This window comes from Dendronephthya gigantea, unplaced genomic scaffold, assembly GCF_004324835.1.
Source record: "Dendronephthya gigantea isolate DGI-Jeju-01 unplaced genomic scaffold, DenGig_1.0 000252F, whole genome shotgun sequence".
NCBI classification, from domain to species: Eukaryota; Metazoa; Cnidaria; class Anthozoa; order Malacalcyonacea; family Nephtheidae; genus Dendronephthya; species Dendronephthya gigantea.
In genome coordinates this window covers 39,074-60,929 of record NW_021163262.1, presented here as the reverse complement: position 1 = coordinate 60,929, position 21,856 = coordinate 39,074, and the positions used below count along the sequence as shown (strand labels likewise).

At 32.2% G+C, this 21,856-nt stretch overlaps 1 protein-coding gene across 1 annotated transcript; it reads left to right on the top strand.

The window, feature by feature from the left end:
* Window positions 1-16,035: 16,035 nt before the first annotated feature.
* LOC114540877 lies at window positions 16,036-18,751 on the top strand. The gene is made up of 3 exons (XM_028560887.1): window positions 16,036-16,462; window positions 16,544-17,685; window positions 17,735-18,751. Exons 1-3 carry the CDS (start codon window positions 16,036-16,038, stop codon window positions 18,749-18,751), a joined length of 2,586 nt encoding a protein of 861 aa, XP_028416688.1.
* Window positions 18,752-21,856: the final 3,105 nt, after the last annotated feature.

The following is a 21,856-nucleotide window of genomic DNA, read 5'->3' as shown; positions in this document are numbered from 1 at the left end:
CTGCTTAGACATATTACTACAAGTGTCCCATATCATGCTACCATACATGAGAGTAGGCTTTATCACACTTGTATAAAACATTTCACGCTGTCGCTGCTTTAAATAGGGACTGATATGTTTTAAAAGTCCAAGACGTTTCGAGATCGTTTTTGAAAGTTCATCCACATGCAGCTCATAGCTCATAATCGAGTCTAGAGTTACGCCTAGTAATTTCCAAGAGGTGACATTGTTTATTTCCATACCATCAATCTTTAACTCTAGACCCTGACTTGTCCCATTTTCTAACTTGCCTGCTTTTCTTTTTCCTGTAACTAACATTGACAGATAACATATTAAACTCGTCTATGCCAATATCTGAACAGGAAGTATCCAGGTTGATTGATGACTGCTGTAATGCCTCTTGGATAATGTCACCATCGTTTGTAATTGGATCTTTCTCATACTGTCACATTGGACCACGATGGAGACATAGCCACTTATGGCCAAAATGAGAGAACATTGTCTCCAGCCATAAAGCATAATGCTCTTCCATATGAAGATTGCATGTCCTGTCACCAGCAAAGAAACGGATATTGTAATCAATCAAACCAAAAGGCATCCGATCCAATGGCATTCGTGTGGTTGCATTTTCAAAACATTTGCTTAGACTATAAATAAGGTTTGCTTTGCCATTACAGAAGAGTGTTTTCATGGCACCAAGGCTTCTCTCCAGGTAATCATCATTGATAAATTTAAGGAATTCTGTACCATCCATAGCAATAACACATTGCTTCAATATGTGAGTTAATATTTGCATCTTCAGTCGTGTGGACGTCATTGTTTGAAAACATGATACAAAATCTTTTATCACATCACCGACAGTTTTGCCACTTTTATGATCTTGATGTGGAGAACATTTGAAAATTGGTGATAAGCATTCATCATTAATGAAAAATCTCTGTGGACTATTATTTTCAACAACTGTGGAATTGACCAGGTATTCAATATTTAGTGCATCTTCGGCCTCTGATAGGGATCTAAACTGTTTCGATAATTGCTTTGTAACTCGTGTGAGACATGAAGGACTTGTAAAAAAGATTTAGGAAAAATAAATCCTTATAAAAAATTACTACTGTAAATATAATATAAGTATTTTTGTTTTAAGACATTGCATTATCAAACAAATAATTAGGTTTGATGAGGTTTTTAGTGAAATGAATGAAACAGAATGACTTCGGCAATGTTGCTAAATTGTTAATAAGCCATTGAGCCATGGTCGAGCCATTTTTTGGGCTAAGCAACTTGATAATACTGTATCCCCCATTCACCAGACCATGGCTATAATGGCTAACACATTCTGTTTACCTGTTCTAGAAGACTTGCTGTTGCATGCCTTGTTCACTGAAGATGCTGCTTCATCCCAAAATGCCATATTACCATGCACAGGCCATCGGTCAGTATACGCATCTTCCAAATATAGGCAAATGTATGCATCATGGAACTTGCAGGGCATAGCCAGAACTAAAACGCACAAGATTGGATAATAATTTACCGCGATATCTAAGTGCTTTCGATATCGCCTTTGTGCATATGTAAAACAAGCTAACCAGACTTAAAAAGCCATGGTTGTTGAAATAGTTTTTTCATAGCTGTAAATCAATATGTCTTAATAAGAATGAACTATAATACAACAGAGGAAAATACGTGTAAGAGACTTACCAAATTATCTTTCTTTCGTCGCCATTTTGAAAAACCTTCGCCCGTCATGCATTGCGACGCCAGTTCGTACACCGCCCGAATAATATGCTAAATATGATCAAGCTCCTCATAATGAAAATTATGGCCGTCATGCTAACCATAATTTATTACGATTATTATACTAATGATGATCAAGATCATCTTAATGATCATCATGGTTGCCATGGCAACCATCATTTATCATTAATAATATGCTAAATATGATCAAGATAATCATAATGATCATCATGGTTGCCATGGCAATCAACATTTATCATGAATAATATGCTAAATATGATCAAGATCATCATAATGAAAATTATAGTTGCCATGCTAACCATCATTTATCATGAATATTATGCTAAATATGATCAAGATGATCATAATGATCATCATGGTTGCAATTGCCACCATAATTTATTATGCTTGATATGTTAATTTTGATCATTATCTTTAAAATGATGACAATCGTTGCCAGAGCAACCATCATTTATCATGAAAAATATGCTAAATATGATAAAAATCATCATAATGATCATCATGGTTTCCATAGCAACCATGATTTATTAGGATTATTATGCTAATTATGATCAAGATCATCATGATGATCATCATGGTTGCACTTTCAACCATCATTTATCATGAATAATATGCTAAATATGATCAAAATCATCATAATAAAAATTATGGATGCCATGGTAACCATTATTTATCATGAATAATATGCTAAATATGATAAAGATCATCATAATGATCATCAATGTTGCAATTGCCACGATAATTTATTATGATTGATATGTTAATTTGGATCATTATCGTCAATTGATGACAATGGTTGCCATGGCAACCATCATTTTTCATGAATAATATGCTAAATATGATCAAGATGATCATAATGAAAATTATGGTTTTCATAGTAACAATAATTTATTATGATTATTGGACTAATGATGATCAAGATCATCATAATGATCATCATAGTTTCCATAGCAACCATGATTTATTAAGACTATTATGCTCATTATGATGAAGATCATCATAATGATCATCATGGTTGCAATTGGAACCATAATTTAGTATGATTGATATGTTAATTTTGATCATTATCATCATAATGATAATCATTGTTGCCATCGCAACCATCATTTATCATGAATAATATGCTAAATATGATCCACACCATCATAATGAAAATTATAGTTGCCATTGTAACCATCATTTATCATGAATAATATGCTAAATATGATCAAGATCATCATAATGATCATCATGGTTGAAATTGCAACCATAATTTATTATGATTGATATGTTAATTTTGATCATTATCATCATAATGATCATCATTGTTACCATGGCAACCATCATTTACCCTGAATAATACGTTAAATATAATCAAGATCGTCATAATGATCATCATGGTTGCAATTGCAACCATAATTTATTATGAATGATATGTTAATTTTGATTATTATCATCAAAATGATGATATTGGTTGCCATGGCAACCATCATTTATCATGAATAATATGCTAAATATGATCAAGATCATCATAATGAAAATTATGGCTGCCATGGTAACCATCATTTATCATGAATAATATACTAAATATGATCAAGATCAACATAACGAAAATTATGGTTGCCATGGTAACCATCATTTATCATGAATAATATGCTAAATATGATTAAGATCATCATAATGAAAATTATGGGTTTCATGATAAGCATAATTTATTATGATTATTATACTTATGATGACATCATCAAGATCATCATAATGATCATCATGGTTTCCAAAACAACCATGATTTATTATGATTATTACGCAAATTATGATAAATATCATCATGATGATAATCATATTTTCAATTGGAACCATAATTTATTATGATTGATATGTTAATTTTGATCATTCATCATAATGATCATCATTGTTGCCATGGCAAGCATCATTTATCATGAATAATATGCTAAATATGATCAAGATCATCATATTGATCATGATGGTTGTCATGGTAACCATAATTTATTATGATTATTATACTAATGATGATCAAGATCATCATAATGATCAACATGGTTTCCATAGCAACCATGATTTATTATGATTAGTATGCTAAATATGATCAAGATCATCATAATGAAAATCATGGTTGCAATTGCAACCATAATTTATAATGATTGATATGTTAATTTTGATCATTATCATCAAATTGATGATAATTGTTGCCATGTCAACCATCATTTATCATTAATAATATGCTAAATATTATCAAGATCTTCATAATGAAAATTATGGTTGCCGGGGCAACCATCATTTATTATGACTGATATGTTAAATATTATCCAGATCATCATAATGAAAATTATAGTTGCTATTGTAACCATCATTTATCATGAATATTATGCTAAATATGATCAAGATCATCATAATGAAAATTATGGTTGCCATGGTAACAATAAATTTATCATGAACAATATGCTAAATATGATCAAGATCATCATAATGAAAATCATGGTTGCCATGGCAACCAAAATTTATCATGAATAATATGCTAAATATGATCAAGATCATCATAATGATCATCATGGTTCAAATTGCAACTATAATTTATTATGACTGATATGTTAATATTGATCATTATCATCATAATGATCATCATGGTTGCCATGGCAACCATCATTTATCATGAATAATATGCTAAATATGATCCAGATCATATTAATGAAAATTATAGTTGCCATTAACCATCATTTATCATAAATATTATGCAAAATATGATCAAGATCATCATAATAATCATCATGGTTGCAATTGCGACGATAATTTATTATGATTGATATGTTAATTTTGATCATTATCATCAAAATGATGATAATGGTTGCCATGGCAACCATCATTTATCATGAACATTATGCTTTATCATGAATATTATGCTAAATATGATCAAGATCATCATAATGAAAATTATGGTTGCCATAATAACCATAATTTATCATGAACAATATGCAAAATATGATCAAGATCATCATAATGAAAATTATGGTTGCCATGGCAACCATCATTTATCATGAATAATATGCCAAATATGAACAAGATCATCATGATGAAAATTATGTTTGAATTGGTAACAATCATTTATCATAAATAATATGCTAAATATGATCACGATCATCATAATGATAATTATGGTTGCAATTGCAACCATAATTTATTATGATTGATATGTTAATGTTGATCATTACCATGAAAATGATGATAATTGTTGCCATTAAAACCATCAGTTATCATGAATAATATGCTAAATATGATCAAGATCGTCTTAATAAAAATTATGGTTGCCATGGTAACCATTATTTATTATGAATAATATGCTAAATATGATCAAGATCATGATAATTAAAATAATGGCTGCCATAGCAACCATCATTTACCATGAATAATATGCTAAATATGATAAAGATCATCATAATGAAATTATGTCGCCATGGCAACAATCATTATCATGAATAATATGTTAATATGGTGAAGATCATCATAATGAAAATTATGTTGCATGGTAACCATCATTTATATGAATAATATGCTAAATATGATCAACATAATCATCATGATCATCATGGTTGCATTGCAACTATAATTTATACGATTGATATGTTAATTTTGGTCATTATCATCAAAATGTTGCCAACCATAATTTATCATGGTAGTATGTAAATATGATCAAGATCATCACAATGGAATTATGGTTGCCATGGCAACAATTATTCATAGTGAATAATGTGCTAAATATGAACAAGATCATCATAATGAAAATTGTGGTTGTTATGGTAACCATCATTTATCATGAATAATGTGCTAAATATGATCAAGATCATCATAGTGAAAATTATGGTTGCCATGGTAACCATCATTTATCATCAATAATATACTAAATATGTTCAAGATCATCATAATGAAAATTGTGGTTGCTATGGTAACCATCATTTATCATGAATAATATGCTAAATATTATCAAGATCATCATAATGAAAATTATGGTTGCCGGGGCAACCATCATTTATTATGACTGATATGTTAATTTTGATCATTATCATCAAATGATGATAATGGTTGCCATAGCAACCATCATTTATCATGAATAAAATGCTAAATATGATCAAGATGATCATAATGAAAATTATGGTAGCCATGGCAACAATTATTCATTGTGAAAAATGTGCTAAATATGAACAAGATCATCATAATAAAAATTGTGGTTGCCATGGTAACCATCATTTATCATGATAATATGCTAAATATGAAAAGATCATAATAATAGAAATTATGATTGCCAAGGTAACCATCATTTATCAAGAATAATATGCTAAATATGATCAAGATCATCATAATGAAACTTATGGTAGCTGTGGAAACCATCATTTAGAATAAATTAGATGCTAAATATTATCAAGATCATCATAATGAAAATTATGGTTGTCATGGTAACCATAATTTATTATGATTATTACACTAATGATGATCAAGATCTTCATAATGATCATCATGGTTGGAATTGCAACCATAATTTAATATTATTGATATGTTAATTTTGATCAAAATCATCATAAAGGAAATTATAGTTGTTATTATAACCATAAATTTTTATGATTATTATACTAATGATTATCAAGATCATCTTAATGATCATCATGATTTCCATAGCAACCATGATTTATTATGATTAATATGTTAATTTTAATCATTATCATCATAATGATCATCATAGTTGCCATAGCAACCATCATTTATCATGAATAATATGCTAATTATGATCAAGATCATCATAATGAAAATTATGGTTGCCGTGGAAACCATCATTTATGTAGTAATATGCTAATATGATCAAATCATATAATGATTCATGGTTGTCATGGTAACCATAATTTATTATGATTATTATACTAATGATGATCAAGGTGATCATAATGATCATCATGGTTGCAATTGCAACCGTAATTTATTAAGACTGATATAATAATTTTTATCAAGATCATATTGAAAATTATGGTTGCAATGGTAACCATCATTTTTCATGAATAATATGCTAAATATGGTCAAGATCAAAGTTCATGATGAAAGATCAAAAACATGTTCCCAAAGTCAAAATTAGAGACATCAATAGTCCACCTTGGATTGATGGTGAAGTGTTACATTTAATTCATAAGAAAGATGCTGCTCGAAGAAAGGCTTTGGCTAGTAATGGTGGAACTCGATCAACTGCGAATCCTGCGTGGGAGAAGTATCGCAATCTACGACGTGAAGTCAAGGCTATGATTGACAAGAAACATAGAGACTACGTTGAAGGTGTCTCATTCAGTGAACACCAACTCGAAGCGTTTCTGGTCGTACATTAAGCAAAACCAAATCAGGATCAATCCCGAACATAGTCACCCATAACAGTGTTAAATACTCAACGAATGAAGCAAAAGCTGAGGCATTCAATAACTTTTTTACTTCACCTCCTTTACTCAACCTGATGCACATACCAGTGATTCAATTCCAACGCAAAACAATTCGTTCGAATTCTCGTTAAGTGAGATTATGATATCGCCAATTGAAGTAGCAGCCTTGTTACGTAAACTTGATGTTTCAAAAGCCTCTGGTCCTGATGGCATTTCCGCCAGAATTTTAAAAGAATGTGCTGATCAAGTAGCTCCTTCCTTATGTGAACTGTTTAACAAATCATTGCGTCTTGGGCAGTTCCCCTCCCAATGGAAACACGCTCATGTTGTACCAATATATAAGAAAGGAGATAAAGAACTGGTTTCCAACTATCGTCCGGTTTCTTTACTGAGTGTGTTGTCTAAAGTCTTGGAGAGGTGTGTCTTTAACCGAGTACTCAGTCATGTATCTTCCGCCATCCATAATTCTCAACATGGTTTTATGAAAGGAAAGTCAACGGTCACCCAGCTTTTATGTTTTCTTCATGAAATTGGGTCAGCCTTAGACCATGGATCGCAAACAGATGTAATTTACCTAGACTTCTCCAAGGCTTTCGATAGCGTCGATCATAAGCTGCTTATCCAGAAATTACATTGCTATGGTATCAATGGCGCTCTTCTAGATTGGTTCACCAGTTATCTTACAGACAGATCGCAAAGAACGGCTGTTGGAGGCGCACTTTCCAAATCTCTTTCTGTGTTATCTGGTGTTCCGCACGGTTCTATTCTCGGACCATTGTTATTCGTGATTTTCATCAATGATCTACCTAAGAGTGTCTCAACCAACTGCTCCATGCTCCTCTACGCCGATGACACCAAGTGTTACAGAGCTGTTAATGACCAGAGCGACGCGGAGAAACTTCAACATGGTCTCGACCTGCTACATCTCGCCAGTACATCGGCGTATCTACTGTTTAACGTTGGCAAATGTGAGAATGTATCCTTCACTAGGAAGAAGAATCGTGTGGAAACTGTTTACCAACTTGGTGGAGTTTCTTTGAAGAGTTCGTCTTGCCAGAAAGACCTTGGCTTGATTGTATGCATCACACTAACATGGAAAGAACACAATATCAAGGCTGTTAAGAAGGCAAATTCCATGTTAGGCCTGTTACGACGTAACTCCAACAAGTTCTTCTCCACTTTGACAAAGCGACTTCTGTATGTAGCTCTGGTTCGATCTAACCTTGATAACGCCAGGGAAGCATGGTCAGGTCAATCCATCCAGTTGACTCGTTATGTGGAAGGTGTACAAAGGAGGGCTTCCAAATTCATTCTTAATTCATTCTTGGTTGGCCTGGTAGTCTTGCATCGTATCGTATCGAGAACGTTTGGTCAAGCTACAACACCTTCCTATCTGCTATTGGCACGAGATCAAAGATTTGATGTTTTTGCATGGTTGCATCTATGATAGGTTTGATGTAGATGTTAAACAGTACGTCAAATTCACACCACAATTGCAAGACCATCAGTTGAGGAATTCCGGGGCAATGAATTTCGCGCTACCAAAAACAAAAACCAAGCAGTTCGAACACAGCTATTTCATCAGAACGTGTAGGTTATGGAACAGTTTACCAACCTCAGTAAAGGAAGTAAAATCACCATGTATTTTTAAGAATCTTTTGAAGCAAAAGTATTTCTTGGGTGTGCGTCATGTATTTGATGTGGATGTCTTTTGTACGTGGCGTTCTATTTGCCTTAAATGTAACTATATACGTAATCTTTCTTCAGATAACCTCAGACTATGTTGTTAATCGTCTGAATCCACGTTTGTATTGTGTGTATATCTTGTCCAAATTTGTAAATAATTATATATGTTAACCTTGTAGTTATTGGGAGAATGCCTTGGTTTTGGTTGTGCTCTGTCGCAATCTCCCTTGTTGTCAAGTGTAATATTTAGACTTCACAACTGAAATAAAGTATATCATCATAATGGTCATCATGGTTGCAATTGCAACCATAATTTATTATGATTGATTTGTTAATTTCGATCATTATCATCAAAATGATGATAATGGTTGCAATAGCAACCATCATTTATCATGAATAATATGCTATATATGATCAAGATCATCATAATGAAAATTATGGTTGCCATGCTAACCATCATTTATCATGAATAATATGCTAATATGATCAAGATCATCATAATAAAAATTATAGTTGTCATGGTAACCATAATTTATTCTGATTATTATACTAATGATGAACATCATCATCTTAATGATCATCATGGTTTCCATAGCAACCATGATTTATTAATAATATTTTAATTTTGATCATTCTCACCATAATGATCATCATTGTTGCCATGGGAACCATCATTTATAATGAATAATATGCTAAATATGATCAACATCATCATAATGAAAATTATAATTGCCATGGTAACCATCATTTATCATGAATAATATACTAAATAAGATAAAAATCATCATAATGATGATCATGGTTGCAATTGCAACCATAATTTATTATGATTGATACGTTAATTTTGATCATTATCATCAAAATGATGATAATGGTTGCCATTGCAACCATCATTTATCATTAATAATATGCTAAATATGATCAAGATTATTGTAATGAAAATTATAGTTGCAATGGTAACCATCATTTATGATGAATATTATGCTAAATATGATCAAGATCATCATAATGATCAACATGGTTGCAATGGCAACTATAATCATTATCATGATGATCTTGATCGTATTTAGCATATTATACATGATAAATGATTGTTGCCATCCCAACAATAATTTTCATTATGATTATCTTTATCATATTTAGCATATTATTCATGATAAATGAAGGTTGCCATGGCAACCATAGTTTTCATTATGATGATCTCCACCATATTTAGCATATTATTCATGATAAATGATTGTTGCCATGGCAACAATAATTTTCATTATGATGATCTTTATCATATTTAACATATTATTCATGATAAATGATGGTTACTATGGCAACCATAATTTTTATTATGATGATCTTAATCACATTTAGCATATTATTCATGATAAATGATGGTTGCCATGGCAACCATAAGTTCCATTATGATGATCTTGATCATATTTAGCATACTATTCATGATAAATTATGGTTGCCATGGCAACCATTATCATCATTTTGATGATAATGACCAAAATTAACATATCGATCGTAATAAATTATAGTTGCAATTGCAACCATGATGATCATTATGATTATCTTGATCATATTTAGCATATTATTCATGATAAATGATGGTTGCCATGGCAACCATAATTTTCATTATGATGATCTTCACCATATTTAGCATATTATGCATGATAAATGATTGTTGCTATGGCAACAATAATTTTTTTTAGGATGATCTTTATCATATTTAGCATATTATTCATGATAAATGATGGTTGCCATGGCAACTATTATCATCATTTTGATGACAATGATCAAAATTAACAAATCAATCATAATAAATTATGGTTGCAATTGCAACCATGATGATCATTATGATGATCTTGATCTTATGTAGCATATTATTCATGATAAATGATGGTGTTAATTGCAACCATTATCATCATTTTGATAATAATGATCAAATTAACTTATCAATCAGAATAAATTATGGCTGAAATTGCAACCATGATGATCATTATGATGACCTTGATCTTATTTAGCATATTATTCATGATAAATGATGGTTACTATGGCAACGATAATTTTTATTATGATGATCTTAATCATACTTAGCATATTATTCATGATAAATGATGGTTGCCATGGCAACCATAATTTCCATTATGATGATCTTGATCATATTTAGCATATTATTTATGATAAATGATGGTTGCAATTGCAACCATGATGATCATTACGATGATCTTGATCATATTTAGCATATTATTCATGATAAATGATGGTTACCATAGCAACCATAATTTTCATTAGGATGATCTTGATCATATTTATCATATTATTCATGATAAATGATGGTTGCCATGGCAACCATAATTATTATCATGATGATCTTGATCATATTTAGCATATTATTCATGATAAATGATGGTTGCCATGGCAAAAATAATTTTCATTAAGATTACCTTTATCATATTTAGCATATTATTCATGATAAATGACGGTTGCCATGGCAACTATTATCATCATTTTGATAACAATGATCAAAATTAACACATCAATCATAATAAATTATTGTTGCAATTGCAACCATGATGATCATTATGATGATCTTGATCATATGTTGCATATTATTCATAATAAATGATAGTTGCCATGGCAACTATGATGATCATCATGATGATCTTGATCATAATTATTATAATAATCTTAATAAAAGATGTTTGTTATGGCAACCATGATGATCATTATAATGATTTTGACCATAATTAGAATTTTAATCATGATAAATGATGTTTGCAATGGCAACAATGATGATCATTATGTTGATCTTGATGATAATTAGTATATAATTCATAAAAAATTATTGATACAATGGCAACGAATGATGATCATTATGATGATTTTGATCATAATTAGCATATTAATCATAATAAATGATGTTTGCAATTGCAACTATGATGATCATTATGTTGATCTTAATCATAATTAGCATATTAATCATAATAAATTATGGTTGCCATGGCAACTAAGATGATCATTATGATTATTTTGATCATAATTAGCATATTAATAATAATAAATGATGTTTGCAATGGCAACTATGATGATCATTATGTTGATCTTGATCATAATTAGCATATTAATCGTAATAAATTATGGTTGCCATGGCAACCATAATTTTCATTATGCTGATCTTTATCATATTTGGCTTATTATTCATGATAAATGATTGTTGCCAGGGCAACCATAATTTTTATTATGATGATCTTGACCAAATTTAGTATATTATTCATGATAAATGATAGTTGCCATGGCAACCATAATTTCCATTATGTTGTTTTTTATCATATTTAGCATATTATTCATGATAAATGATAGTTGACATGGCAACCATTATCATCATTTTGATGATAATGACCAAAATTAACATATCCATCGTAATAAATTATAGTTGCAATTGCAACTATGATGATCATTATGATTATGTTGATCATATTTAGCATATTATTCATGATAAATGATGGTAACCATGGCAACCATAATTTTCATTATGATGATCTTCACCATATTTAGCATATTATTCATGATAAATGATTGTTGCCATGGCAACAATAATTTTCATTATGATGATCTTTATCATATTTAGCATATTATTCATGATAATAATATGCTAAATATTATTATCATGAAACAGCATTGCAACCTTAATCATAATTAGCATATTAATGATAATAAATTATGGTTGCCATGGCAACCATAATGCTCATTATGATGATTTTGAACATAATTAGCATATTAATCGTAATAAATTATGGCTGCTATGGCAACTATGATGATCATTATGATGATTTTGACCATAATTAGCATATTATTCATTAGAAGGTTTAAAAACGAACTTTCTCTGAGCCTCATTTTTACAATTGATTTCTGCGTTATTTAATATAGACCAGAATAAGGCTTTAAATTTTATTTACAAACGACGTTTCGGAGTTTACTCCATCATCAGGTTAAGATAATCAGATTATGTACAATTTTGAATAAATCGCGTATAAAAACCGTTAAAGCTTGCGTCCGTTACATTTTCGTGCGCATGCGATTTTTGTAAGCATAAAATGACGTGTCCGAGAAATTCTAATAAAATTAGAAATTAATTATAGTATTATTTATACTGCATGCTGTCTAAACTACAAAATCTATAATGTTTAATTGTTCGTATTTCCCATTCAAGTCCGGTTTCAACTTTTGAATGAATAAAGCTTCGGTAATCTTGCGTTCTACCGATCCTTTCGTTTTTTTTAAAATCTTGATCGAAAGCTTAGGTTTTTGTCCACGATGTAGTTCACTATAATGCTTTGCGAAAGCCATGTTCTTGTAGGATTTCGCCGTAGGATTTGCCGCAGATCGATAATGTTCTTGGAATCTGACGGCTAATGGTCTACTTGTTTCTCCTACATATGTTGCTCCGCACAGGTCACAGTTTATTTGGTAGACAACGTCTTTCTGCGAGCATCGAATGGGAAGCAATGACCTACTGCACACTGGCATTTCGAGGGATTTGTGCATGTGTTGTCGTAAGGTCGCGACTCTGCCAGAAGGTTCTTCAATGAGCTTTGAGATCGTTCAACTATTCGGACATTGAGGTCTGAACGCTGGACTGCTCTTCTGATGTCGTTGGTGAATTGGCTTGAGATAAATGGTATTGTAAATGTACTTGGCGCTTCGGTTTTTGATGCTCGTTTCTTGCTTTTTGTCGCTTTCACTTTGTTGACATACTTGCTGTCATAACCGTTTCGTCTCGCTCTTCTTTCAAATTTCCGTTCAGCTTCTTGTAATAATGTATCGTTTGAACATATCGAAGTGTAGGTTTTGATCGTGTTACCAATGGCAGCTCGCTTGATGTGTTCTGGATGATGAGATTTTGCGTTCAACATCAATCCTTTGTTTGCTGATTTTGTATGCCACCCCGTCTCGATTGTTCCAGATGTATTCACTTTGATTTTTTTTGTATTGAGGAAAGGAAGGAATCCGTCTTCGTCAGGTAACTCGATTTCAAATTGAATTGATGGATCTTGCCCATTCAGCTGATTTTGAATCTTTACGGCTTCGTTTGGATTGTCAGCGGGTGTAATACAATCGTCGATATATCGGTAATAGATGGAAATAGCTTGATCGGAATAGATTGCTTGATTTTCTATTCTGTCCATGTAAAGTATAGCGAGAATTGGTGCCAATCGATTTCCCATTGCCAGACCTCGACGTTGTTGATAGAACGATCTTTTCCAAGAGAAGCAGTTCTTTTCGAAGATAGCTTTTGTCAGTAGAATGATGTCTGATATAGAGAATTGATATAGTTGGATGTTTTTCTTTTCTTTTTCAAGATATAGGCGCAAGGTATCAATGGCTGCGTCGTTGTTTACACTGTGGTATAATGAAACCACGTCTAAATTAAATAGGATCTTGTTCTTCAACTCACCACTCTTTAAGTTACGCAGTTTGTTCAACAGATGTTCAGTGCTTCGAAGATGTGCTTTTACAAATTGTAGGAGGGGATTGCATATCACTTGTATCAGCCAGGAGATTTTATCCGCAGGACCAGCACAGCCAGAAATTATAGGTCTCACTTTGATGTTATCAGGGTTGGAACTTGGCTCGTTGTTATGAAATTTATGCGTTTTGGTTAGCAAATAGATAACGGGGCACACACTGTGTGTCGTTTTTAATCTTGTGATGGATCTTTCGTTAACAAAATGCTTCTTTGCGACATACTCCCACACTTCATTGATCTCTTCCTCAGCTTTCTTCGTTAAATCATTACACGGTTTGTAAAGTGATTGATTTTCAAGGTGTTTTTTCATCAAGGTGTTATCCAGGTTGCTATCCATAACCACAAACTCGCCTCCTTTATCACTTACTGAAATTCTGACTTTTCGGGCTTTCTTAAGTGTGGTCAAATCAATCAGTGTTTTTCTTTGGTGTCGAGTGAGATTGGAGGGAATGGGTCTTGACTTGTGTTTGCTTATCACTTTCTTTACTTCATGTTTAAGGTGCTGGAGAGAGGATTCTAAATGTTGAAATTTTGTCTCCGGTGCTGTGCAAAACTTATCGAACGGACATTGTTCAATAGTTGGTTCTATAGTTTGATATGGGGCACTTTGGGTAGGTTCTTGGGTATGTTGTTGATTATCATTTACGGATTGTTTGCTGTGTATTTCTTTCCAACGCAGTCGGTATGCAAGTTTTGCCAATTGCACATTAACGTCCAACTCTGTTCGTTTGTTAATGGTTTTCATCGAAGGAACAAATTGCGGTCCCAAATCGAGTAAATCTGCTGTACCATCAGGCAGAAGAGTTGTTGAAGTTAATATTGTGACTCTTGGTGGAGACTCATCGTCTTGATCAGTAGAGGATTGTGAGCGGGGGTTAGAAACATTTGATCTGCTTGTGTTATTGTTCGACAAAGATTCAAACTTACGAATGAGTTTAAATTTCTTATTTTTCTTTAGTTTCTCAAGGCATTCAGTTAAATGATGGTCAATCTTTCTTCTATCTTCGGATAGTAGTTCTGTCATTTCGGTTTTCTTTTGCGCGATTTCATTTCTTATGAACTTCAGTTCTTTATGGTGTTTGCGAATGGTATCGTTAAGGATTGAAAATGTTAAGTTGTTGGTGTGTCGCGCTACCGTTTTGTTCTTTAGTAGATTCGAAGATAGGTTGATTTTATTGCTTATAAAATTTGGAATGATCTTGGTTTTCTTGCATGGCTTTCGCAAAGCATTATAGTGAACTACATCGTGGACAAAAACCTAAGCTTTCGATCAAGATTTTAAAAAAAACGAAAGGATCGGTAGAACGCAAGATTACCGAAGCTTTATTCATTCAAAAGTTGAAACCGGACTTGAATGGGAAATACGAACAATTAAACATTATAGATTTTGTAGTTTAGACAGCATGCAGTATAAATAATACTATAATTAATTTCTAATTTTATTAGAATTTCTCGGACACGTCATTTTATGCTTACAAAAATCGCATGCGCACGAAAATGTAACGGACGCAAGCTTTAACGGTTTTTATACGCGATTTATTCAAAATTGTACATAATCTGATTATCTTAACCTGATGATGGAGTAAACTCCGAAACGTCGTTTGTAAATAAAATTTAAAGCCTTATTCTGGTCTATATTAAATAACGCAGAAATCAATTGTAAAAATGAGGCTCAGAGAAAGTTCGTTTTTAAACCTTCTAAAGAATCTCAGGTTGGACCAACCTTTATTTCGAACAACAAGAGATTACGCCGCTTTGAATATGAACTATGTCATGAAGATCCAAGACTTACATTTTCTAAATCGCTGCAAGAAAACCAAGATCATTCCAAATTTTATAAGCAATAAAATCAACCTATCTTCGAATCTACTAAAGAACAAAACGGTAGCGCGACACACCAACAACTTAACATTTTCAATCCTTAACGATACCATTCGCAAACACCATAAAGAACTGAAGTTCATAAGAAATGAAATCGCGCAAAAGAAAACCGAAATGACAGAACTACTATCCGAAGATAGAAGAAAGATTGACCATCATTTAACTGAATGCCTTGAGAAACTAAAGAAAAATAAGAAATTTAAACTCATTCGTAAGTTTGAATCTTTGTCGAACAATAACACAAGCAGATCAAATGTTTCTAACCCCCGCTCACAATCCTCTACTGATTAAGACGATGAGTCTCCACCAAGAGTCACAATATTAACTTCAACAACTCTTCTGCCTGATGGTACAGCAGATTTACTCGATTTGGGACCGCAATTTGTTCCTTCGATGAAAACCATTAACAAACGAACAGAGTTGGACGTTAATGTGCAATTGGCAAAACTTGCATACCGACTGCGTTGGAAAGAAATACACAGCAAACAATCCGTAAATGATAATCAACAACATACCCAAGAACCTACCCAAAGTGCCCCATATCAAACTATAGAACCAACTATTGAACAATGTCCGTTCGATAAGTTTTGCACAGCACCGGAGACAAAATTTCAACATTTAGAATCCTCTCTCCAGCACCTTAAACATGAAGTAAAGAAAGTGATAAGCAAACACAAGTCAAGACCCATTCCCTCCAATCTCACTCGACACCAAAGAAAAACACTGGTTGATTTGACCACACTTAAGAAAGCCCGAAAAGTCAGAATTTCAGTAAGTGATAAAGGAGGCGAGTTTGTGGTTATGGATAGCAACCTGGATAACACCTTGATGAAAAAACACCTTGAAAATCAATCACTTTACAAACCGTGTAATGATTTAACGAAGAAAGCTGAGGAAGAGATCAATGAAGTGTGGGAGTATGTCGCAAGAAGCAATTTTGTTAACGAAAGATCCATCACAAGATTAAAAACGACACACAGTGTGTGCCCCGTTATCTATTTGCTAACCAAAACGCATAAATTTCATAACAACGAGCCAAGTTCCAACCCTGATAACATCAAAAGACCTATAATTTCTGGCTGTGCTGGTCCTGCGGATAAAATCTCCTGGCTGATACAAGTGATATGCAATCCCCTCCTACAATTTGTAAAAGCACATCTTCGAAGCACTGAACATCTGTTGAACAAACTGCGTAACTTAAAGAGTGGTGAGTTGAAGAACAAGATCCTATTTAGTTTAGACGTGGTTTCATTATACCCCAGTGTAAACAACGACGCAGCCATTGATACCTTGCGCCTATATCTTGAAAAAGAAAAGAAAAACATCCAACTATATCAATTCTCTATATCAGACATCATTCTACTGACAAAAGCTATCTTCGAAAAGAACTGCTTCTCTTGGAAAAGATCGTTCTATCAACAACGTCGAGGTCTGGCAATGGGAAATCGATTGGCACCAATTCTCGCTATACTTACATGGACAGAATAGAAAATCAAGCAATCTATTCCGATCAAGCTATTTCCATCTATTACGATATATCGACGATTGTATTACACCCGCTGACAATCCAAACGAAGCTGTAAAGATTCAAAATCAGCTGAATGGGCAAGATCCATCAATTCAATTTGAAATCGAGTTACCTGGCGAAGACGGATTCCTTCCTTTCCTCAATACAAAAAAAATCAAAGTGAATACATCTGGAACAATCGAGACGGGGTGGCATACAAAATCAGCAAACAAAGGATTGATGTTGAACGCAAAATCTCATCATCCAGAACACATCAAGCGAGCTGCCATTGGTAACACGATCAAAACCTACACTTCGATATGTTCAAACGATACATTATTACAAGAAGCTGAACGGAAATTTGAAAGAAGAGCGAGACGAAACGGTTATGACAGCAAGTATGTCAACAAAGTGAAAGCGACAAAAAGCAAGAAACGAGCATCAAAAACCGAAGCGCCAAGTACATTTACAATACCATTTATCTCAAGCCAATTCACCAACGACATCAGAAGAGCAGTCCAGCGAACAGACCTCAATGTCCGAATAGTTGAACGATCTCAAAGCTCATTGAAGAACCTTCTGGCAGAGTCGCGACCTTACGACAACACATGCACAAATCCCTCGAAATGCTCAGTGTGCAGTAGGTCATTGCTTCCCATTCGATGCTCGCAGAAAGACGTTGTCTACCAAATAAACTGTGACCTGTGCGGAGCAACATATGTAGGAGAAACAAGTAGACCATTAGCCGTCAGATTCCAAGAACATTATCGATCTGCAGCAAATCCTACGGCGAAATCCTACAAGAACATGGCTTTCGCAAAGCATTATAGTGAACTACATCGTGGACAAAAACCTAAGCTTTCGATCAAGATTTTAAAAAAAACGAAAGGATCGGTAGAACGCAAGATTACCGAGGCTTTATTCATTCAAAAGTTGAAACCGGACTTGAATGGGAAATACGAACAATTAAACATTATAGATTTTGTAGTTTAGACAGCATGCAGTATAAATAATACTATAATTAATTTCTAATTTTATTAGAATTTCTCGGACACGTCATTTTATGCTTACAAAAATCGCATGCGCACGAAAATGTAACGGACGCAAGCTTTAACGGTTTTTATACGCGATTTATTCAAAATTGTACATAATCTGATTATCTTAACCTGATGATGGAGTAAACTCCGAAACGTCGTTTGTAAATAAAATTTAAAGCCTTATTCTGGTCTATATTAAATAACGCAGAAATCATATTATTCATAATAGATGATGTTTGTCATGGCAACTATGATGATCATTATGATGATCTTGATCATAATTAGCATATTAATCATAATAAATGAAGGTTGCCATAGCAACCATGATGATCATTATGATGATTTTGATCATAATTAGCATATTAATCATAATAAATGATGGTTGCAATGGCAACTATGATGATCATTATGATGATCATAATCATAATTAGCATAATAATCATAATAAATTATGGTTACTATGGCAACCATGATGATCATTATGATGATCTTGATCATAATTATCATATTAATCATAATAAATGAATGTTGCCATGGCAAGCATGATGATCATTATGATGCCCTTGATCATAATTAGCATATTAATCATAATAAATGATGGTTGCAATAGCAAATATGATGATCATTATGATGATCATGATCATAATTAGCAGAATAATCATAATAACTTATGGTTACCATGGCAACTATGAAGATGATGATAATATTTAGCATATTATTAAAAAATAATGGTTGCCCTTGCAACCATGATTATCATTATGATGATCAGGATCATAATTAGCATATTAATTACAATAAATGATGGTTTGCCATGGCAACCATGATGCTCATTATGATGATTTTGATCATAATTACAATATTAATCATAATAAATGATGGTTGCCATCTGAACTATGATGATCATTATGATGATCTTGATCATAATTAGCATATTAATCATAATAAATGATGGTTGCCATGGCAACTATGATGATCATTATTATGATTTGATCATAATTAGCATATTAATAATAATAAATGATAGTTGCCATGGCAACCATAATGCTCATTATGATGATTTTGAACATAATTAGCATATTAATCGTAAAAAAATGATGGTTGCCATGGCAACTATGATGATCATTATGAGGATCTTGATCATAATTAGCATATTAATCATAATAAATGATGGTTGCAATGGCAACTATGATGATCATTATGATGATCATGATCATAATTAGCATAATAATTATAATAACTTAACATAATACACTATGAAGATGATGATAATATTTAGCATATTATTAAAAAATAATGGTTTCCCTTGCAACCATGATTATCGTTATGATGATCAGGATCATAATTAGCATATTAATTATAATAAATGATGGTTTGCCATGGCAACCATGATGCTCAATATGATGATTTTGATCATAATTAGAATATTAATCATAATAAATGATGGTTGCCATGGCAACTATGATGATCATTATGATGATCTTGATCATAATTAGCATATTAATCATAATAAATGATGGTTGCCATGGCAACTATGATGATCATTATTATGATTTTGATCATAATTAGCATATTAATCATAAAAAATGATCGTTGCCATGGCAACTATGACGATCATTATGATGATTTTGATAATAATTAGTGTATTAATCATAATAAATGATGATAACCATAGTAAACATGATGATCATTATGATGATCATATTCGTAATTAGCATATTTTTATTAAATGATTGTTGCCATGGCAACCATGATGATCAATATGATGATCTTAATCATAATTAGCATAATAACCATACTAAAAAATGGTTACCATGGCAACCAAGATGATCATTATGATGATCATGATCATAATAAGCATATTGCTCATAATAAATAATGATTGCTATGGCAACTATGATGATCATTATCATGATCTTGATCATAATTAGCATATTAATTATAATAAGTGATGGTTGCTATGGCAACTATGATGATCATTAATATGATTTTGATCATAATTAGCATATTATTCATAATAAATCATGGTTACCATTGCAACCATGATGCTCATGATGATTTTGATCATAATTAGCTTATTAATCATAATAAATTATGATTGCCATGGCAACCATGATGATCATTACGATGATCTTGATCATAATTAGCATATTAATCATAATAAATGGTGGTTACCATGGCAACCATGTTGATTATTATGATGATCATGACCATAATAAGCATATTAATCATAATAAATGATAGTTGCTATGGCAACCATGATGATCATTATGATGAACTTGATTATAAATGGTATATTATTAATAAATGATGGTTGTTATGGCAACCCTGATGATCATTATGATGATCTTGATCATAATTAGATATTAATAATAAAAATGATGGTTCCTATGACAACCATGACGATCATGATGATGATCAGGATCATAATCAGCATAACAATCATAATAAATAATGGTTTCCCTTGCAGCCATGATGATCATTATGATGATCAGGATCATAATTAGCATATTACCCATAATAAATGATGGTTACCATTCCAATCACGATGATCATTATGATGATCTTTATCATAATTAGCATATTAATCATGATAAATTATGGTTGCCATGCCAACCATGATGATCATTATGATGCTTTTGATCATAATTAGCTTATTAATCGTAATAAATGATGGTTACCATGGCCACGATGATGATCATTATGATGATTTTCATCATAATTAGCATATTAATCATAATAAATGATGGTTGCTATGGCAACTATGATGATCATTATGATGATCTTGATCATAAATAGCATATTAATCATAATAAATTAAAAAAACAATGGAAACCATGATGATCCTTATGATGATCATGATCATAATTAGCATAATAATCATAATAAATTATGGATTCCATGGCAACTATGATGATCATTATCAAGATGATGATAATATTTAGCATATTATTAATAAATAATGGTAGCCCTTGCAACCATGATGATCATTATGATGATCAGGATCATAATTAGCATATTATTCATAATAAATGATGGTTACCATGGCAACCATGATGCTCAT

What these genes read in the sequence shown, in the direction of transcription:
- LOC114540877 (XM_028560887.1), top strand. Translation starts at nt 16,036, where the DNA reads ATGAGGCTCAGAGAAAGTTCGTTTTTAAACCTTCTAAAGAATCTCAGG. An exon ending in TAAGAAATTTAAACTCATTC is followed by an intron (nt 16,463 to 16,543) that starts GTAAGTTTGAAT and finishes CTACTGATTAAG; the next exon opens with ACGATGAGTCTCCACCAAGA. An exon ending in ATCAACAACGTCGAGGTCTG is followed by an intron (nt 17,686 to 17,734) that starts GCAATGGGAAAT and finishes TTACATGGACAG; the next exon opens with AATAGAAAATCAAGCAATCT.